This window comes from Spea bombifrons, chromosome 5 (genome assembly GCF_027358695.1).
Source record: "Spea bombifrons isolate aSpeBom1 chromosome 5, aSpeBom1.2.pri, whole genome shotgun sequence".
In the NCBI taxonomy this organism is placed as follows: Eukaryota; Metazoa; Chordata; class Amphibia; order Anura; family Pelobatidae; genus Spea; species Spea bombifrons.
Window position 1 is genome coordinate 80,570,212 of NC_071091.1, and position 20,985 is coordinate 80,591,196.

The window sequence follows — 20,985 nt, forward strand, 5'->3', positions numbered from 1 at the left end:
GCTGATCACATTGTGACCAGCACAAACAGATCAGGGGGAAAAGTGGGAGAAAAATAGTTATTGGGTTTGTTGTATTCATTTATATCATTCATTCAAATTGTTTCCATGCAGTTATGACATCATGAACTGCGGTGGTTTCTTTGTACATAAACACTCAGTACTGGTCGATCTGCTCATTTCTGAGTGTTTGAAATATCAGGAGGTTTACAGAAACAATCACACCTCAGCTTTGGTTTAGAGTTCTCTGTGCTGTATCATCTTGTTATGCTGCACTTCTCCTGGGTGAATGAATAAACCTTTAAAAAGGAGCCTATTACATCATTTACTACCAATTGCTTCATGTACCGTAAAGGCTTATCATCAGTTTGACATTTACTGTCACTGAAAAATCTCTTGAGCGTGACAGATTTAATTCGCATTATTCATGCTGTTTAAGTCAAAGGTTTATAATGCAGTGTCTGATGAGTAATGTCACCGATGTTGATTGTGACTTCCTTTATACTATAAGCCAAATATTGTTATCGTAAACAAGTGGTTTAACATTTAGTGTGTAGATTTGTATACATATCAAATTATATGGCTGTGAGCTGATGGAATGTGTGAAAGGAAGTCTCTTCTCATGCCTTTTCCCCACCCCAAACTCTTATTGGTTATTTGGCATGTTCTGCTATTGTTTATACTCTGTTTCCTTTACCCTGATTGGGGAGTTTATTTCCTTCTCTGTTTACTGGATTGGTTGTTTATTTGGAACCCTAAAACCGGTCATGATATCATTGTCCTGAACTGTATATATACTATACATTTTGGTCGATAAATGAAGTTCCTGGGTGTAATCCCCATAGATTAGTCGCGGATGCCTGCAAAAGCATTTTACTGTTGGGTGCTTTCAGCAGATCCAGAAAAAGAACTCGGGCTCCAGCTGCTATGATGGTTGAGGGACCGAAAAACCCAAAAGGGTCCGGTAAAACCTGGCAACCATCTTTACAGTGTGGTGGCAGAAAACATACATTGAATCATGTGATTTATATATAATATGGTATATATTTGATGAAATGCCTATTGCACCAAGGTGCCAGAAACAGTTGGAGTCCGTCAGTTTGAACGGCATATATTATTTATATACGAGGGACATTCGAAAAGTTTCCGCACTTTTTTTTAAACTCTTTATTTCAAAATCACTTTTCTACTTAGACACCTTCCTTTGTGATGCAATTTTTCCAATGTCGTACCAACTTTTTCCCAGAAGATGGTCAACATCAACTTTCCTGCCAACAGTTGCTTCTTGAATTTCTTTGCTACAGGAGATCATGGATGCTTCCACTGCATACTCTGCCACTTGCTTTCAGGTTCATAATGGTGAACCCACGTTTCATCACCAGTGACTATCTTCTGCAGAAAATCATCACCTTCTTCACGATAACGGGCCATGTGTCGGGCTCACAATAACGGGCTCCTCTGTCAGCTGCTTAGGCACCCACCTGGCACACACTTTACTGAACTTAATGCTGTCAGGAATCAGGGCAGAGGCAGATCCAACACTCACACTCAGCTTTCCTCCAACCTCTTCAACTGTTATTCTTTTATTTTCACGAATCAGTTCCAGGGTTCTTTCTTCATTCTTCGTGGTCCTGGCTGTAGCTGGACACCCGGAGCACTTTGCATCCATCACACCAGTACGGCCATTTTCAAACTTTTCAATCCACTCATAGACGACTCTACGAGAGAGAACTTTATCCCCATACTGAGCACACATGCGAAGATGAATTTGTGCTCCCGGCACACCTTCTGCCCACAAAAAGCGTAAAAAGTGTATGACAGAACACAGTTCCCCTTTGGTGCAATTTATAAGTTTCGCAGCCATCTTCACCCCATGGTGAAAACTCTCATACTAAACTGCAAGGGCAACTGGCTTGCCAGTCAGAACTAAGACACGACTAATTACTACTCCCCTCCGCCTTCACTGTTTCAAATGAAAATATAAAACTTTTTGAACGTCCCTCGTATTTTTTTATATATATATATTTACACACACTTTGGGGTTGTTGGAAATGGGAGACCAACCAATGCGTATTGGATAAAAAGTCACACAATTTTGATTTGGAATATATGGATATGAGTAACTTGGAAATAGCACTGCCTATTAATGCTGCATTTAATTATAATGTAATCATATATTATGCTAGATGAGATAAGTGTGTTTTAAGTCAGTTTGCCCCATGAGTAAACATTCTGAATAGCTGCAGTGATGTCATCAAATTGTAGTTACCGGAACTTCCTGTTTAAAAGGTAAAATGATCTGCACCAGATAATGTAAATGTTATTAAAATCGATAAACAGGCTTTATTTTTCACAGCTATGTAATACTACATATTTGTGTAAGCCATGTAGATATTCCCAAAAGCACGGACCACTCACTGTAGACATGGCAATGTCCAGATACTTAGTAAACTACCTGCTTTATTCCTCTGTTTGTTTGACAGAATAGTTTTTCTGCTTTTTTTTTTACACATTTTTTTATTTTCAAGAAAAAGAGAAGTTTACAGCATTGTGGTATATGGAGAGTAGACAGAGAAACGGAATTAGGGAGATAATGATTTACAATACCTTCATCAATGCATGCAATATTAGCTCAATACTCACTGAAACCCAGTCTGTGGCCTGTGAACGTACCCTGACAGAGTAGTTTTAACCAAAATGGAAGCTTATTGACTTAAAATTGGTTGGGCCCACTCAATGCCTGAAATTGAGAGCTATTTTCTTTACCGTAACATGAATTGCATTTGTTTGTAATGTCCTAAAATCAGTAACGATCTGGTAACTGTAGGGCAACTTTTCATATAAGGGTTGTATCAAAATCACGCGTTCACGTGCTAATATTTTTCATTGTACGTTTATTATAATATATATATATATATAATATAAAAAAAAGAACAAGATGGAGAATTTAGTTATGAGTGAACAGTTCTCCGAAATATTTCCCGGTTAGATTAACAATAAATTGTATGACACAGTGGAGCTGTTTGCTGATTGAGATGTCTTTCTAGATGGTTCTACTGCTACAGTTTATTTTGTTTAATCACAGGTACGGTCCTCATCAGGAGTGGAAATGGACAACTTATGCTGGTGTCTCAACAAGCATTGGCCCGAGCCCAAGCGCAAGTGCAAAATTCTAATGCAAAGAACGCCATACCTGCAAATACTCCAACTGTACAGATACGTGCCGTTCAGGTAACCTAACTCTGCTTTTCTCTGACTGAATGTTTGTGTATTTCCAAAGAGGCAGATTTTCCTGTAGTGTGTGGCATAATATGTGCATGGTTACTGTTCCCCTCAGTCAATAACTGACATACATATCAATGGAAACTATTCTTCATTAGTTTGAACTATTCTTCACTAGCCATGGAGGAAAGTTTAATAAACAAACCTTCTTGTCATCCCCATCTGTCTAAGTGTTGTGAATGTTTTATTTTTTTTTACAAGAATTCCAAGCCTCAGCTGCTATCAAACACCACAGTGAAATCTATACCGACTCCAGTCCCTACCGCCTCCCTGACTCTGACCACTGTTCAAAGAAGTTCTGCTTCACAGGTATGTTTCTTTAACGTTGGCAGGTTATATATAATACAGGAAAACTACTGTAAAATAATAGTCGTTTTTCCTATTAGTACACAAGAGTTTTTGCCTTATACGTGTGCACCACATTTTGTATAATGTGTGCATGTGTGTTTATGTAGATAGAAGATGGTAAATGATGAGCTTTGTGATACATGACCATACTTTATTTTACTAAAACGGGAAGAATATCCTTCGTGACTTCTTGGAAAAGTCCGTGAATCAAAAACTTTTAAATTATTGTGTGTACACCAGAATACTCTTTCTTGCTTAAAAAAAGAGAGATTACCCCTTGTATGTCTCTTGTATGTCTCTTTTTTAGAGTAAATAAATTCAGTTCAGCTAATCATTCCCCGTTTCCCCTATAGATTTTGTGGCCTTTTTTCGTACTGTTTTCTAGTCGCATATAGATTATAGTGGCATTGCTTATCAGTGTTGGTCTTTTTGAGGCATTTGAAACATCTGTTATGTATTTTCAGCATTGACACCAAAAGGCTACTTTTCAAACCTATAAACTTTGACTCCTGAAGCATGTTTGCTTCAGCATTTTTTGTCAGCATTTTTGTGTTAAATGTAATGTTTCTTTCTTTCCTGTCAGTCTTTAGCTTCAACAAGTGGTGCAGTCAAGGTCTCTTCATCCCTTGGTTGTAGAGCAAATACAACAGTGTCTACACCTACAATTGTCAAAATCTGCACACCTCCTACCCCTCAGACAACGGCTATCAGCCATGGAAATTCTGCAGTTATCATTCGAGCTCCGGCTCCAGAAGTCAAATCTGTATCAACTGGCTCTTTTGTGGCTACGCCAGCAACAACTTCAACCACCATGGTGATCCCAGCTACTTCAGTGATGGTGCCTGGCAGTTCACCTATAACCGTTTTACCAATAAGAACGCCTACACCTCTAGCTGCTTCTGCAACAGTCAATGCTTGCACCTCCATTATGTCAGCAAGTACTGTAACTATTTCCCCGACTTCAGTAACAAGTATGCTTCCTCCAGATAAAACCTTTACCTCTTCCAGTACTGCTGCTGTCAAATCTCTCGGCCCATCGTTGGTTCAGACAGCTGTGACTAGTTCCTCAGCAGTCAAGTTAACGCCGGTTACCCCCGCAGCTACCCAGCAAGGAAAATCGAACCCCCTAATTTTATCGGCTCCTGTCAAAGCCCCTCTTATTGTTACATCTTCAGTGTGTAGTAATAAAGTTGTTGCACCTGTTACAGTACAAATGTCTACAACTGCTTCATCTGGAACCCCTAATGTGATGGTTTGCAAAGCAGAACCTCCAAAAGTGACAGCAAACGTGCAGCCTTCGAATGCAACAGTAAGTTAAACACTGTCAATTTGTTGTCTGCAATACATTCCAAAAACTAAGCAATTCTTGCTTTTAGGGTATAGCTTTTCTTTGTTTTGGTAACAATACGCCCAGGGTTACTGGGACCTAGGTGCATGATTTTTGGCAAGGTTTTAATATTGAGCCTGTTATTATATTACCCCACTCGTTCCTGCACACATATTGGGTCTTAATCATTAAAGGACTAATGCAACCCTTCATGTTATCCTTTGAGTCGCAACAGTTTTGAAAACTTATAAGTAAATGGTGTTAAAGAGATAAACAGTGGTAATGTATTTGTGAATGAGCAGCAACTGTTAGGTTCCATAGAAATGTTTTTAGTACTTTAGTTGATGCCCTGACACCCTGTAGCAAAATTTGTAGATGTTAAATGCATCTAAGCACCAAATAAGTTTGAAACATCTGATCTTTTCTTCTAGGATGTATTGGACAATGTGAAGAAATGTAAGAACTTCCTTGCAACCCTAATAAAACTGGCATCAAGTGGACCACAGTCCCCTACTATGGGACAAAATGTGAAGAACCTTGTCAAGAATTTGCTTGTAAGGTTTGATACAATCTGTCTTCATATAATGAACAGCATGCTGCAAAAAGTTACCGTGCTGCTTGATGGCTTTATATATACTACTTCTCCTTGCAGCCTCAAGAGTCTTATTTTACTGATGCTATATATGAGCAACTTTTATTTTTTTGCTGAATTTATGGAAAGATGGAGATTCAAAATGGCAATTTTATTCTACTTGGTGTCATCTTCCACTCTCCAAGGATACCCTATGTGGCTAAGAACCATATTGTTGTGTTAGAGTGCAGTTTCCTATGTACCCAATAGCTTCAATGGAGGGAATAGCTCGAGTAGAATGCTCTCAGTTTAGGGCTATTAAATTACCTCAACCCTCCCTTAAATGCAAAATGTTTTCTTTAAAGTATTTTATATGCATGTATTGAGTTCATTGAGTGGTTTGACCAGATTAGCATATTGTCAGAATGACTTATTCTTTTTAGTTAAAACTTTTTTCTACCCTTTTGCGTTTTAATTTTAGGATTCAAAAATGGAAACTGAAGAGTTTACTACGAAACTGTATAAAGAACTTAAGTCTTCACCACAACCTTATCTGGTGCCTTTTTTGAAGGTACGTGTTTTTGTTTTCCACTCAATGGACCAATATTTGAAACAAAAGAAGAAAATATTAATATTCACAGCTACAAATACTCCAAAAGTCCAAAGTCTCCTCAATTTGATGAATTAACACAGGTGAACCAAAAATGTGCACCATGTGATTTGGGGAAAAACTATACCTAAAAAACAAATAAAAATAATTGCCACAAACTATATATACCCTTAAAGAACCCCCCCCCCTCGAGCATTTTAGAGACACACCACTAACCTTCCTTGTCCCATCTCAACCACACAACTAACTGGAACACCCCTGAAGTTTATTGTCAGGCATGTTTTGGGATGAATGCTGCACTATAGGCTACCTGCAACAAGAAAGAAAACATAAAAAAAGAAAGATATATGAATGTCTAACTTTTACTGAGCACATACACCGATCAGCCGTAACATTATGACCACTGACAGGTGAAGTGAATAACACTGATGATCTTGTTGTCATGGCACCTATCAGTGGGTGGGATGTATTAGCCAGCAAGTGAACATTTTGTCCTCAAAGTTGATGTGTTAGAAGCAAGGAAAATGGGCAAGCGTAAGGATCTGAGTGACTTTTGACAAGGGCCAAATTGTGATGGCTAGACGACTGGGTCAGAGCATCTCCAAAACTGCATCTCCAAAACTCCAAGGAAGGAAAAGCAGTGAACCGGCGACAGGGGCAGCCAAGGCTTATTGATGCACGTGAGGGACGAAGGGTGGCCTGTGTGGTCAAAACCATCAGACGAGCTGCTGTAACTCAAATTACCGAAGAAGTTAATGCTGAAGGTAGAAAGGTGTCAGAACACACATTGCATCGCAGTTTGTTGCGTATGGGGTTTCATGGCTGTAAAGGCCACTGTTCACTGTCAGTTAGGAAACAAGAATATTCTGAACTGTCCTTCAGCACGTTTTTCTTTAATATACTATACTTTCAAATATATAGATGAAAACTATTTTTTGGTAAATGAAATTATTTTGTTTATGGTTTTTAATTATGTACAAGTGATATGTATCCATCTGAGTTCATTATATGTTTTGTCTTATTATTGATGCAGAAAAGCTTGCCTGCCCTACGGCGTCTTATGCCAAATTCACAGGAATTTATTTTAGAATGTGGGCAACAGACACCACCATCATCAGTGACTGGGTCTAACCCTCCATCGTTTGTAAAGATTACTGCAACACCTCCTGTGCATACCATAAAACAAGTTGGTACAACTACACTCAGGGTTCAACAAACAACTTCAATGCCCACTCAGCCAGTAAACACCTTGAAGACTGTGAACATAAAACAGTTGGTAAGAGAAAGAATACTGCACTCTTATTACATTATTATATATTTATACAGTATATAAAGCAAACTTTATCCATGCACTCCTAACAATAGGGGCATGAAAGCGCCTGGCGGCGCTAACAGTGGCATCCTCTCTCGATCCTCTCATCGGGGGAGAGGACGTCACTGCAAGCGCTGCCAATTTGCCTTAATGTGAAATGAGGGCAAAATGACGGAAAAGCGGTGGTTGGCAGAAGCAGAAATGGTGGTATAGAAGGTAAGGAAACATTTAGAGAGAGAGAGAGAGAATGTGGACATGAATTTTTGATAAAAATTCTGAGCTTTTTGCTTGGTTTCGTCCAATTTGTGGTGGGTCTCCCCTCGTTTTTGGGGCTTCATACGAATAACCTAATTTAACAAATTTCGGTAAATTTGCAATTCGTACGAATTCCGAAACATAAGTCTAATGGTTAGGTGTCTACATACTCTTGGCCATATAATGTGTAAAGGAATACATTGGTCATTTGATGGCAGCAAAATATCATATAGTTGCACAGAAAAAAAGCCGCAGTCTGTCATCCTCAACAAACGTATCACATCGAGATTTATCAGTGTGTGAATTTGCTCTGAGATGTTGATAGGTGGAGTAGATTACAGTTTGACACAACTATATAGATAACAGATGGACAGCCATAAATGAATGCATTCTTGTTAGAAAATACAAAAAAATAGAAAACCACCAGCTATAGAAACAGAGAGAATTCTAATGTTACAATCAGTGGAAATGTCTGTGGTTTATAAAGTTCTGTACAGCGTACTGAGTAACTGAAAAAGAGACAATACAAAGTCTGTTTGTGTTCTGGTTTAAATTATAATACATATAACTTTAATACAAATTCCAATTTTTTATTTAATTTTAAATGAGGGCATTTTCTTGGCTTTTTTTGTCATCCTCTGACATAGATAATTGTTTGAGAATGTATTTAAAGCTAAATAAGTGGCCCAATTTTATAAATCCTGTGCGATTAAAAGAACAATCACGAAAAAGCATTCTTTGATTTCTCGGATTTAATTCCATGTGAAATAAAACTGCACAAAAAAACCTTGCAGATTTTACTGCTTGACATTTGAATAAACTGCAGTAATGATGAATCGTGAGACGTTCATGACTTGCGGTAGGATAGGCCTGCGTGTCTCAAGGGATTAGGGCCATCTGGACAAGTTTATGTTGTTAGATATTAATGTAAACAACTGGTGAGATTTCTCGTTGTCATATCAAGACAAAAGTATGCTTGAGGTTTCACGAGCGTGATGTGTGTAAACTGCGGACTAGACACACTTGCCACTAGCAGTTTTGGTTGATTGAACATGTTGATGGTTGCCTTTCCGTTTGCAAACTGAAGCATGAAGGGACCAGCTTTTTCTTTGCCTTCTAACTTTTTACGCCACTTCTTCAGGTAGTCCAGCAGCCAAATAGAGGCGTTGTGCAGCACGTGGCCGCACTGCCGCAGTCTTCGATCCTTACAGGTCAGAAACCCGGAGAAAGAAAAATCACCGTGAGCTCTCTTCTCCAGGCTGGCCGGTTGCCACCAGGTATGTGCTAAAAGCCAAGAAAAACAACACGTGCTACTTTCATCTATTTTTTTGCCCTATGGTAATTGCTTTTCCATTTAGAAGACATTTTCTATTTTCTTGCATGTTTACAAAAAAAAACTTGTTTTGTGTATCTTGTAATAGTTCTTTTAATTACATTTTCTTTAAGACTTTTGCAATCCTGAGTTACAGTTACAAGAATTGGTTACATGGCCGGTCTGCATTGCTGATTATGGGTACTGGGATGTGTATTGTAACAATGGCACATGATGTGCAGGGTCTCTTAGCCACATGGGACGGCATCAGCTTCTGCTTTTTTATGCTGATGAATATCCCATTTAGCACATCGGGTAGATCCACAACGAGATCTTTAGAAGTGCTACTTGCCTGCAGTTATTACAAAAACATATCCGACTGTGTCTTCGCTAGAGCCATGATATATGGGTTTTTTTAAGCAAACTTTACACCCCCAGCAGCGATTAGTTGGAGCTTTATTAGGAAGAGTTATTGTCTCACCATGGTCATCCTTGGTAAAAGTATGAGTGGAATTATAGTGCCTTTTTTAGTGTACTTGGATGTCTTTTAAATGCACAGTCGCTAATTAATTGGATATGTTTCCTCTTGTTTTCTCTCTCTCAGGTTCTGTTGTGAAACAAATCACCCTGCCAGGAAATAAAGTTATTTCCCTTCAAGCATCTCCTCTACCCATAAAAGAAAATGGCACGACATGCTTCAGGTAATGAAAATAACATGAGCTATCTAAATGATGAGGGTCGTGTGAAAGAAGCAGAATAAGCATTTTGTATTCATGATTCTTCCTTTGATTAGTTTGTCAGTGTAATGCTGTTCTTTGCGATAAACACCATTGGACAGATTTTCTGGGGCAAAGTTCTTAAGCGTACAGAAAAACTGTGAAATGTTACTGCTTATAGGCCACATAGTGGGCACTCAACATAAGAACAGGTATGATTTTCTAATTTTGTAATGTATATGGAAATTCGTTTTATGCACTTCTGCACGTTTTGGGTGATTGACAGAACTGTAAATTTATATTTTTTATTAGGATGTTTATTTGCAAGCTTGAATATATCTTTGTTAATCGGACAATACAATTGTTATTTTACGTTAAAAGATGCTGAATTTATCTGGAAGTGGTAAGATATAGGGGTTTTGTAGTGAAGATTGTAAGGTGCAAAGGAGAACAGCAGATATGTATCAATAATGTATGCTCATTATGCTTATGGTTGAATCTTCATTATAATTAGTGGTAAATAGTGGTCCAGAAAGAAGGTGCCAAGGTTACAGAAAGGTCAAACCTTGTACAAAACCTACCAGAGTTGGTCTTTCATAATAGTATATCATTATCTAGGTGAGAAGTGCGATGCTCCAGACCTACAGCTTACCTACACCTGCTGAGAATTACGAGGTGCAGCTTTTAGTCGAATCTTTGTAGAACACATTGTTGATGCTTAATTTTCAGCTATGGTGAACTGTCTGTTAACGCAGAGAAAGTAACAATTATATATCTATAATACAAACACACAGAGTATATAAGGATAGTCAGTTAAAGGGAATAAACTACAACCACAATATATTGATATATGCATACATTTGTGAAAGATTAAATATATATAATTACAATGTTAACGAAATGTACAGATGTCCGAAAAAGAGAAGGCACCCTAACAAAACAAATGAAAACGCAGCTGAGAGTTTTGAGTTTTCGTTTGCATTTTGTTGCTTTTTTACTCTCACTCATGCTCTTTCTCAATTTCTCCATACCTTCTGCAGACCACTTCTGTGTCCGTGTCTTCTCTTGCCTCATCCTCTGTCTTCTTTCTTTGTTCGCTTCTCCCCGGTATCGGTTCAGTTAACCTTGCCCCTCGGAGCTTTTCCACAAAAGAATAGAGCCTGATTGAAGGACCGGGTTCAAGGCTGTCCCCCCTGTGTCCCTGCCTTTTTGGTCAGAGAAGCCAGAAAAATGCAGATGAATTTGCGGAGAAGGAGAGTTGCAGAAAGGCTTCTCTTTCTCTGCAGATGCCGCTGCATTATTCTGTCTCCAGGAGTACTTCCATTAAAAGAGCCAGGGTCACAGGGACAGCCTCTCCCCTGTTCCTCCAGTCTGGGGAGACAGTGTGTGAGGAGGCTCTGCCCTTTTGCGTAAGTGGTCCGGGAGGCCAGATCAAGACAACCACCTGAGATTCAGGAAACTGACACAGAAGTGGTCGGCGGATAAGGTAGGGAGACTCAGAGAGAGAGAGAGAGAGAGAGAGAGAGAGAGAGAGTGTGTGAGAGAACACGAGTGAGATTGAGTGGCAACAAATATTGTTTCTAAATGAACAAAGAAAAACCTCCAAATTTCATCCGAACCGAAAGTCCAAAAACAAAAATTTCTCTGAATCGTTTATGGTTCATTCGCACAAGCTTCTTCCTGCAGACTGATTGATTGTAATGGTGCTTGGCATGAGCGGCAGACACTGTTATACAAGTAATGCCAGATCACGCAAGCAGTAGGCGAGTCCTGACACCCACCAGAAGCTCACTGGAGTAAAGGAGAGACTCATGTAGACCCTGTACGGATCTCGGATTGCTCCCCAGTGCATGTCTATAGAGCCTTACTTGCTGATCACAGTGTGATCAGCACTGGCAGATAAGGGGGAGGAGATGGAGAAACAAAGTTATTAAAATATAAGTAATATAGGGTAAGATGTAAAAGGTGGATGTGGCCCTATTGAAGCATAAAAATATGCATGTGGGATATGACTAATCAGGAGATGTTGCTGAACATAAATTGGGTCATTGTTTAGATGTGGCACCTACAACACAGAAGAATTTTTTTTTATTTTAGATTTTTTTTTTCTGTTATCACTAATAATTATGTTTTATGTATATATGATTTTAAAAGAAGACCCGACAAAACAATGTATACTTTGTGCAGGTTCATCAAATATGGGAAAGAAGAATCATGGTTTAAAAATGACAAAAAAACCTCCTGTTCCTTTAGCTATGAGAAAGCCCTGGTCCTGAACGAGGTTAGAGGCAATGTAAGTAAGTTGAGGTGGTAGATAAATGGAACAGCCTCCCAGCACAAGAAGCTAATACAGTAAGGGAATTTAGAAAATGTGTCAAAGTGCATAAAGATATCCTGAATCTAAGACAAGAGCAAGAACTGATTAAGGTCTGATTCTTTGAATCAGGAAAAATGGGTAGACTATGTGATCCAAGTGGTTCATATTTGCTGTAGTATGTTTCTATGATTTAATATCAGGCTTGTATTAGCCAAAACAGGCGAATTTGTGATTTACTGAAGAATTCATTGGTTTGCTAAACCACTAGAGGGTGCCAGAGGCTCATGTTATTATCCAACACATGACTGGGCAGCTCATTCATTTTTATATCCCCATCAGGGTGGCTTCAATTAGGTGCAGTACCTAATTTAACACAGGTTCCCGAGGGGCTTAGTGCAGCATTAGAACATTAAAATAAGACAATAATACCTACATCTTATTAGACTAATTTAAATTCAGTGGATTCGCGGGGGAATATGCTCTTTCATCCTTTTATTCGGAAATGTTTTATGGCACAAACATGCAATAAAATATGATTGCAAATTCCCAGCTCCCCCATAGCGGTCTGGAGACAGATGAGAGAATCTGGATTGTTGCACCTTGGCAGAGTGTGTCAGAGCCGAAAGAGTTAACATACAGCTGTATAATGGTTTTAAGAACTGTTGCCGCTAACCCAGGAGCCACACAGTATGCAAAAAAAAGTCACTTTTTTCCACTGAGAAATAAAAAAGCACCTTTATGCATATTTTTTATTTTATGTAGATGCGTTCCATTAGCATGGTTTGGAAAAAGGTACATTTTAACAGGCCTAGGGTAATGTTTATACTTTTAAAACTGGAAATGCCACACTCGAGTGGCACAATTATTTCCAGTCTGCACATATAACTGCTACGGCCTATTAAATTCCAGACTAAAAGTTGTTTGTTTGGAAGTTGCGATTACTTCTGCCGGGTAAAAAGAAACAGGGCCCCCCCCCCCAAGAAGCTCAATCTTTTCCTCCATAATTTTCCACGAAGGGTGTTGCCATACTTTGTCCTCTTTTATGTCTTGCTTTAGGGCCTTTGAGAAGTTTTTTTTCTTGGTATAAAAAGAAAGCACTTTGGAAAACCAGAGTACCAAAAATGATAATATGGAAAGATGAGTTATTCCACCAAAAAAATATCTCATCCCATTTTACTATTTTGTTTAATAACATGCTGAAAGCACAGCGCTACCAAAATAGTCAGAAGTTCGTCTTGTAGCTAATGTTGACGAGACGTTGACCCATAGAACATTGCAGTCATGAAAAGTGCGGTTAATGGTAACTGCGATATTGATGTCTGTTTTCTGACATTGCGAAGGTGTTTTACACAAATACAAACACGCACAGTTATGTTTGAGCTTGAAGTTGTAGGTCCGCTATGAGGTTTCTTCATCAAAATATTAGTTGCACATTAGTCGGCATTACGGATTTAATCTCATGGAGGTGACGATTGAGGATGAGCCCTGCGGAGCTTGTCCTGCAAGAGCAACGCAACTTAATTGATCTTGAAATTGGTGCGATAATATCTTAGCTCTAGCAGTGCGGTATTTTTACGGACATTTTCACCTGGGTTTGCCCTTCATGATGTAAAATGAGATTAGAGCTGAAACAACGAATCGATAAAATCGATAATAATCGATAACGGAAATCATCGATAACGATTTCCGTTATCGATTAATCGAGTGATCAATTCGTTGTTGGAGCACTCGGCTCCTTTTACTTACCTCCGCGAGCGTTCCCCGCTTCTGCTACACGCTCTGCAGTCTCCGCCTTCTAGCTACGTGACGGATGTGACGCGTTCCGGAGGTAAGTATTCTTCATGTCTATGTGCACGGATCGCACAGAGCCACTCGCACAGAGCGAATCGCTCTGTGCGAATGGAGCCACTCGCACAGAGCGGTTCGCTCTGTGCGAGTGGCTCCACTCGCACAGAGCGGTTCGCTCTGTGCGAGTGGCTCCACTCGCACAGAGCGGTTCGCTCTGTGCGAGTGGCTCCACTCGCACAGAGCGGTTCGCTCTGTGCGAGTGGCTCCATTCGCACAGAGCGGTTCGCTCTGTGCGAGTGGCTCCATTCGCACAGAGCGGTTCGCTCTGTGCGAGTGGCTCCATTCGCACAGAGCGGTTCGCTCTGTGCGAGTGGCTCCATTCGCACAGAGCGGTTCGCTCTGTGCGAGTGGCTCCATTCGCACAGAGCGGTTCGTGAGTGTGGGTGCAGGGCAGAGTGGGGGTGGGGGTGCAGGGCAGAGTGGGGGTGGGGGTGCAGGGCAGAGTGGGGGTGGGGGTGCAGGGCAGAGTGGGGGTGGGGGGTGCAGGGCAGGAGACTGGGTGCAGGGCAGAGTGGGGGTGGGGATGCAGGGTGTGAGTGTGGGTGCAGAGCAGAGTGGGAGACTGGGTGCAGGGCAGAGTGGGGGTGGGGATGCAGGGCAGGGTGTGAGTGTGGGTGCAGGGCAGAGTGGGTGCAGGGCAGAGTGTGAGTGTGGGGGCAGGGCAGAATGTGGGGGCAGGGCTGGGTGCAGGGCAGAGTTAGAGACTGGGTGCAGGGGCACAGTGCAAAGTGCTGGGTGCAAAGTGCCAGTGCTGGGTGCAAAGTGCCAGGGCTGGGTGCAAAGTGCTGGGTGCAAAGTGCCAGGGCTGGGTGCAAAGTGCAAAGTGCTGGTGCAAAGTGCTGAATGCTGGGTGCAAAGTGCTGGATGCAAAGTGCCAGGGCTGGGGCAAAGTGCTGGGTGCAAAGTGCTGGGTGCAAAGTGCCAGGGCTGGGTGCAAAGTGCTGGGTGCAAAGTGCTGGGTGCAAAGTGCTGGGTGCAAAGTGCAAAGTGCTGGGGCAAAGTTTCTTGAACAGTAATAGTCCACCTCTTTTCAGAATGTTTGGGGTTATTTTGTTTCATAAATATTGTGTTTGGGTTCTTGTACTTTGAAAATATTGTTTTTTATTACATCATAACAAAATAAGAATGTTAATGTAAATTTTAAGTTGTTTTTTAACATCCAGTTCATTAAATTCTTTTAAATAAACGAAAAATTTGCATATTGTTTTTTTTTATCCGATTAATCGATTAATCGAAAAAATAATCGGCCGATTAATCGATTATTAAAATAATCGTTAGTTGCAGCCCTAAATGAGATTAAATATTTCAGCGCAACTCACCTCTTATTAAACCCTAAGATGTAGGCCTTGACTAGTGGAATCAGTAGCAGAAAAGGTAGCCTTGTGTTAATGCATAAGACAATTCTGTTTTGTTATTTTTTTTATTAATTGGGAAAGATTTTATCTTTTTTTTAAATTGTGATCACTTTTTTTTATGTGGAACTTTTATTCCTAGCTTTTGTTCGTAGCTATTGCCTGTTTTTTTTTTCTTGTGCATAGACTTAAGAGTTTTCTTTTTCCAGCTACTCCTTAAACACCAATTAGTTGGAGGGAAAAAATCTTTGCCAAACTTCTAGTAATACATTTACCACATACCAAGTCTTCTTTATTTGGTATCCTAGAGATGTGAGGTCTTTTCTTCTGGCATCTATGTTCATGACCATAATGACTACATTGAGAAGAACAGTCTTTTTTCAATCGTGTTTGAATGGGTAAAGATGTTTTGTCCTTTTTTACTTTTTGTGATTTTTTTAATGTATAATTCAAATGTAATATATCTTGATGTATTTGGCTTGGAAAGATCCCATTTGTAGATCAATTAATTTGGCGGCTTCAAAGACATATGAGTGGCCCTGCTCATTTATTAGGGTTTCCTGTGAGGAGGCACTGAGGCTAATTAATAGCTTTTTTATGTGAAATGTAAGGAAGTTAATGGAAATGCCTTTAAGGGAGAATTCCGTATTTCTTGAAAAGAAGTCATCCATTTTTATGTGTAGAGAGAGCTTTTCACTGTGGCCTAAAGGACTATATCCCTAGGTCATAACAAGGTTGGAAGACTTATTTCTGTGTTTTCACCACCCACTAAGTACTCTTTCTGTATTGTTCTGCTTATCTATAAATGTTTGTATTTATGTGTATATGTTTACATATACATACATAGTGTAGTAGTATATATTTATTTATAAATACTATGGATATGTTTTAAGCAAACTTGAAAAATGTTACGTTGTACATTGTAATGTAGAAAGTACGTTTTTTATCATTTAACCAAATGATGTAAAGTGAGTGAACAGGAGAAAAATCTAAATCAGATCAATATTTGGTGTGACCACCCTTTCAAAACAGCATCAGTTAGGAGTTTGGTGTAATTGCTAATCATATACAGGTGCTAATGAGCATCAATATAATACGTAGGCTGAAAGACAATCATTACCTACAGCCGAAACAGCTGTGTAGGGGGAATTAATCTGAAAAACATGGTGAGGTTGCAGAGGACTGTTTAACCCCTTCCGTACCGGCTTTCTCGGACTGTGTCTTCCCTTGAAGACCGCAGTTTTATTTAAATATTTTAATTCCGTGCTCATGATTCTCTTCAAAGCGATCACGTGCACGGAATTGAGGGGGAGTGGCTGCTACGAATCGCTTGGGACACGCTTGGTCAGTAGCAGCCGCCCCTCGCAATCCCAGCATCCATAGCGACGCTGGATCGCGCATCATCGATGACGTACCTGGTATGTCCTGGTCTGTGGGTGAAACCCAACCAGGAAGTACCAGGTACGTCATCGGTACGTAAGGGATTAATATTAAAAAAAATCATACACCATTGCAAGATTGAGCGCAGCAACAAGAACCAAGGTGTAGTTATACTGCATCAGCAAGGTCTCTCACAGGCAAACAAGGGTTTCCAGATGTCCAAGCTCTTGAAGAGCTACGAAGAAATGGGCAATGTTGAGGACCATAGACACAGTGGTTGGCCAAGAAATCTTAGTGAAAGCATCATGCTTGCTTCCCATCGCAGTCGGAAAATGTCCAGTAGTGCCAGCTCAGCATCGGCATCTGGTCAGAAATGGTCTTCATGAAGCCATACCTCTAATGTGGAAACAACGCAAAGCGACTTAACTATCCATGAGAATACAGGAACTGGGGTGCAGAAAAATGACATTAGGTTCTCTGAACTGATGCGTCAAAATTAAAGATTTGGCTGTAGCAGTTTGTTTGCTGAAAGGCTGGAGAGCACTACAAGAATGAGTGTTTCCATGTTAAATATTAAAAGTAAGCTATGTCTATTTTTTTTTGAAAGCATGGTTATAGCATTTTTTCACACCTGTCTAAAACTTTTACATTGTACTATATACACTGCCATAAAATTGACCACCTGCCTGATGGGAAAAAAAAAAGATTCATCAGACCAGGCCATCTTCTTCCTTTGCTCTGTGGTCCAGTGGTACGGTCACGTGCCCATTGTAGGTGCTTTCGGCAGTGGACAGGGGTCAGCATGGACACCCTGACTGGTCTGCGGCTATGTGGCCCCATATGCAACAAACTGTGATGCACTCTGTCTTCTGACACCTTTCTGTCAGAACCAGCATTAACTTTTTCAGCAATTTGAGCTACAGCAGCTCGTCTGTTGGATTTGACCACACTGGCAAGCCTTTGCCCCCCACATGCATCAATGACCCTTGGCCGCCCATGATCTTGTCGCCGGTTCACTGCTTTTCCTAGCTTGGATCACTTTTGATAGGTACTGACTACTGCAGATCGGGAACACCCCACAAGAGCTGCAATTTTGAAGATGCTCTTACCCAGTAGTCTAGCCATCACAGCCTTATCAAAGTCTCAGATCGTTATGCTTGCCCATTTTTCCTGCTTCTAATACATCAACTTTGAGGCCGAAATGTTCACTTGCTGCCTAATATATCCCACCCGCTGACAGGTGCCATGATAACAAGATTATGAGTATGTATGTGTGTATATAAATACATATAGACATAGATTGATGAACTAAAGCAGATCACTGACAATCTTGGATATATCAACTTTGGCTTCACAAAAACTGCTAAATAGGAATGGTGAAAACATGTTGCAGCATTTCTCAGATGCGATAATCTCATAATACATGGCTGAGTGGAATATTATATTTTGAAAGTTGTCCGCTTCCTCTCTTCCCAGGCCCAGGTTTTTAAAGTTTTAGCCTTCTGTGGCTTTGATCCACATGTAGTCATCTTTAGACATTATATCTGTTGCCTGACTTATGTGCCAAAAGCAAAGGACCTAACTTCTGTGAATAGCATAAATCCTGCAGGGTCCATCAGTCAGAAAAATAGAGTGGTTATGTGGGCATAAAAAAAACTTATGGAAATCGATTAGCACTCTTACATATACCTTGCAGGCTAACTTGCCTAAAATAAAAATAAAAAAAATAAAACTGCAGTACATAATGTGCATCTTAATGACATCTGACATTTTGTAGCCAGTAGTGATCTGCAAGTAATTTGATTTGTTTCTTTTTTCCTTTTTGTTCTGTTAGCCTAGAATACTCTTTCCCTTGATAGTAATTTTTTTCTTCTGCTTCATGTATGAAAACAGACTTTGTTTGTGTGTCCACATTACATGTGCCTAGTTACATAAAAGGATCTTTAATAGATGTAGTGTTTTCCAAAAAAACATGCTGTTGACTACGACTAAACAAAATTAACACTTATGTTGTGTTTTAGACTTTAGTTGGTCTGTAACAATGAATTTAAGATTATTTTAGCCTCGGTGATGGCATAATCTTCATTTTATTAAATACAATAATAACAAAGAAGAGGAAGAGGAGTGACAGTGGGGAAATTATATATATAGATGTTGATCATTCATTGGCTATGTTCTTCTGTTGTTTTGAGTTTCTTTGCTGCTATTGGTGGTACAGTAAAGAAAGTTTATGCAAATTATGAAACCTCCTGTCTTGTGGTAAAATTCACGCATACCTTTTGAGATATCTCCCGGACATTACATTGGAGTGAAAATGAAATTCTACCATTTTCATATAGCATTTCTAGAGTCCTTCAATTTCAACAGAAAGCAATTTAGGACCAGAACTTCATTTAAAGTTGACTACTGGAACCAACTGAGAACCGGTATTCTTGTCACCAGTTAATCAATGCAATTAGCACTAAAACCAGCCTCCAAAAATGCACATTAGAACTTGAGCTGAATAAGACCCTAATGAATGTTTGCTTGATTTGCATTTTTGTGTTTAAAATACTACAACCTGAAGTTTAGGTAAATTAATGTAGGTAATTATTAACATACCAGATGACCTGGATTTGTATTCTATAGTTTATTGGCTGAAAACATGAAGCCAAATGATTTGATTAAAATTGTCCAGATTTCCTTTCCTTCTGTGTTTTTCAGCTATATATATATATATAATATATATATATACACACCTTGTTCATGTGCATATGGTTCACTGAGAAGCCTGGACCCAACATCCAGAGATTGTAATAATTATCTGTTTTTCTAAATGTTTCTGAAGGCCGAAAAGTAGGGTAACTTTCAAAAGTTAGAAGCTCTGTGATGTTTTAAATACAATCAAAATTAGATGTGCACAGCTAATAAATATATTCTATATTAGTTGTGTATGAATACATTAAGGATATATCAGAATAGTGATTTCTGTTTCTAATCAGACAACAGGACCATTGTGTCGTACATTGCATTATGTTATGCAGCCATGTTGTAAAGGTGAGGATTGTAGGATCAGGGAGAGTCGACACCATACATTATGAAAGTCCAACGCCAATGAGCTTTTGCTGCAGAAAGAGCTTGGCTGGCGCTGTATAATGCATAGTTAAATCAGTGAGACGTCTTCAAAGTGTTCTCTCCCATTTAATAATAACCTCACCTGAAACCTGATAGTGCTGGCCCTTCATATTGAGTTGTGAAGAGAGAGAATTAAAACCATAGCAGACTCTCCTGTCATCTCTCCCTTTAATGAATAAACACCCTTTCTGTCCAAAACAGATGGGCAATCCAATCATATTTTCACACTGCACTTGCAGTGGGTGACCCTCATTTTCACTCACTACTTATACCAATTTAGAGGAAAACCAACAGATCTTATTCCTAGAGCTGTAGAACCATGGTGTGTCAGATGATCGTCGGCTTTAGGCTGGGTAACGTTACATGTTTTTTGTGAAGTTTGAGTACTTATTGGGCACTTGTTTCTCAGAAATAAGAAATGATTCCAAATTTAATCACATTTAATTTTTTTATATCTTTGTACTTTGCATCATTGGTACATAGAAGTGCTTAAGTTTTCTCAGACGCAAAGTGAATTCCAAGTGTACTGTAAAATTCTTAAAAACATTGTATTTCAGGTTCTCAAAATAAGATTTTTGTTTCTTAATTTGTTTGTAGAGAGGAGGATGATATTAATGATGTTACTTCTATGGCTGGTGTTAACATCAATGAAGAAAATGCCTGCATCTTGGCAACTAATTCACAGTTTGTGGGTGCAGTGATTCGGTCATGCCACGATGAGCCTTTCCTTTTTATATCCGCTCTGCAAAACCGAATCCTAGACATAGGTAAGGCAAAGCACAGTGGATGTGCTAAAGTTATTTTTAAAAGCTTTCATCCGAGGTTTATTTGTTATAGTTGCAAGAAACGTATTTTCTTCTATTTATTTCCCTCTCTCGTCTATGGCGTTGTATCTCTGTAGGGCATTTTCCTCTTAGATTTCTGGCTCGCAAGTATAAGACCGTATAAAACATTATCAGTATTTCTTAAAGCGCATCATAATGCTCAAGCACATCATTAAATAACAAAGCACATTAAGCCACTTATGTGTATTAGCTAACTTTTTTTTGGACTAAAGATGTTTCTATTTCTTTAGATGTATGTCATAATTATTGTATTCTGTTTCTAAAAGATGAAATGTGAGAATGTGTATTTTTATCCACTGGCCATGAACACAACATTTCTAATTCAAATGTTGATTGTTACAGTAGCTGTGTGTTATTGTTTTAAAATTCTCTTCTGTCAAGACAATATTTTTTGTATAC

General features: G+C 39.3%; 1 protein-coding gene across 1 annotated transcript in view; it reads left to right on the forward strand.

Moving 5' to 3' along the window:
• The window catches only part of TAF4B (TATA-box binding protein associated factor 4b), a 33,563-nt gene that overhangs the window by 1,660 nt on the left and 10,918 nt on the right, over positions 1 to 20,985 (forward strand). The window contains exons 2-10 of the mRNA XM_053467890.1: positions 3,083 to 3,228; positions 3,481 to 3,588; positions 4,211 to 4,936; positions 5,386 to 5,508; positions 6,007 to 6,096; positions 7,169 to 7,411; positions 8,844 to 8,979; positions 9,619 to 9,715; positions 20,339 to 20,508. Coding sequence (XP_053323865.1) covers positions 3,083 to 3,228; positions 3,481 to 3,588; positions 4,211 to 4,936; positions 5,386 to 5,508; positions 6,007 to 6,096; positions 7,169 to 7,411; positions 8,844 to 8,979; positions 9,619 to 9,715; positions 20,339 to 20,508 — 1,839 coding nt within the window. The remainder of the gene's footprint in view (positions 1 to 3,082; positions 3,229 to 3,480; positions 3,589 to 4,210; positions 4,937 to 5,385; positions 5,509 to 6,006; positions 6,097 to 7,168; positions 7,412 to 8,843; positions 8,980 to 9,618; positions 9,716 to 20,338; positions 20,509 to 20,985) is intronic.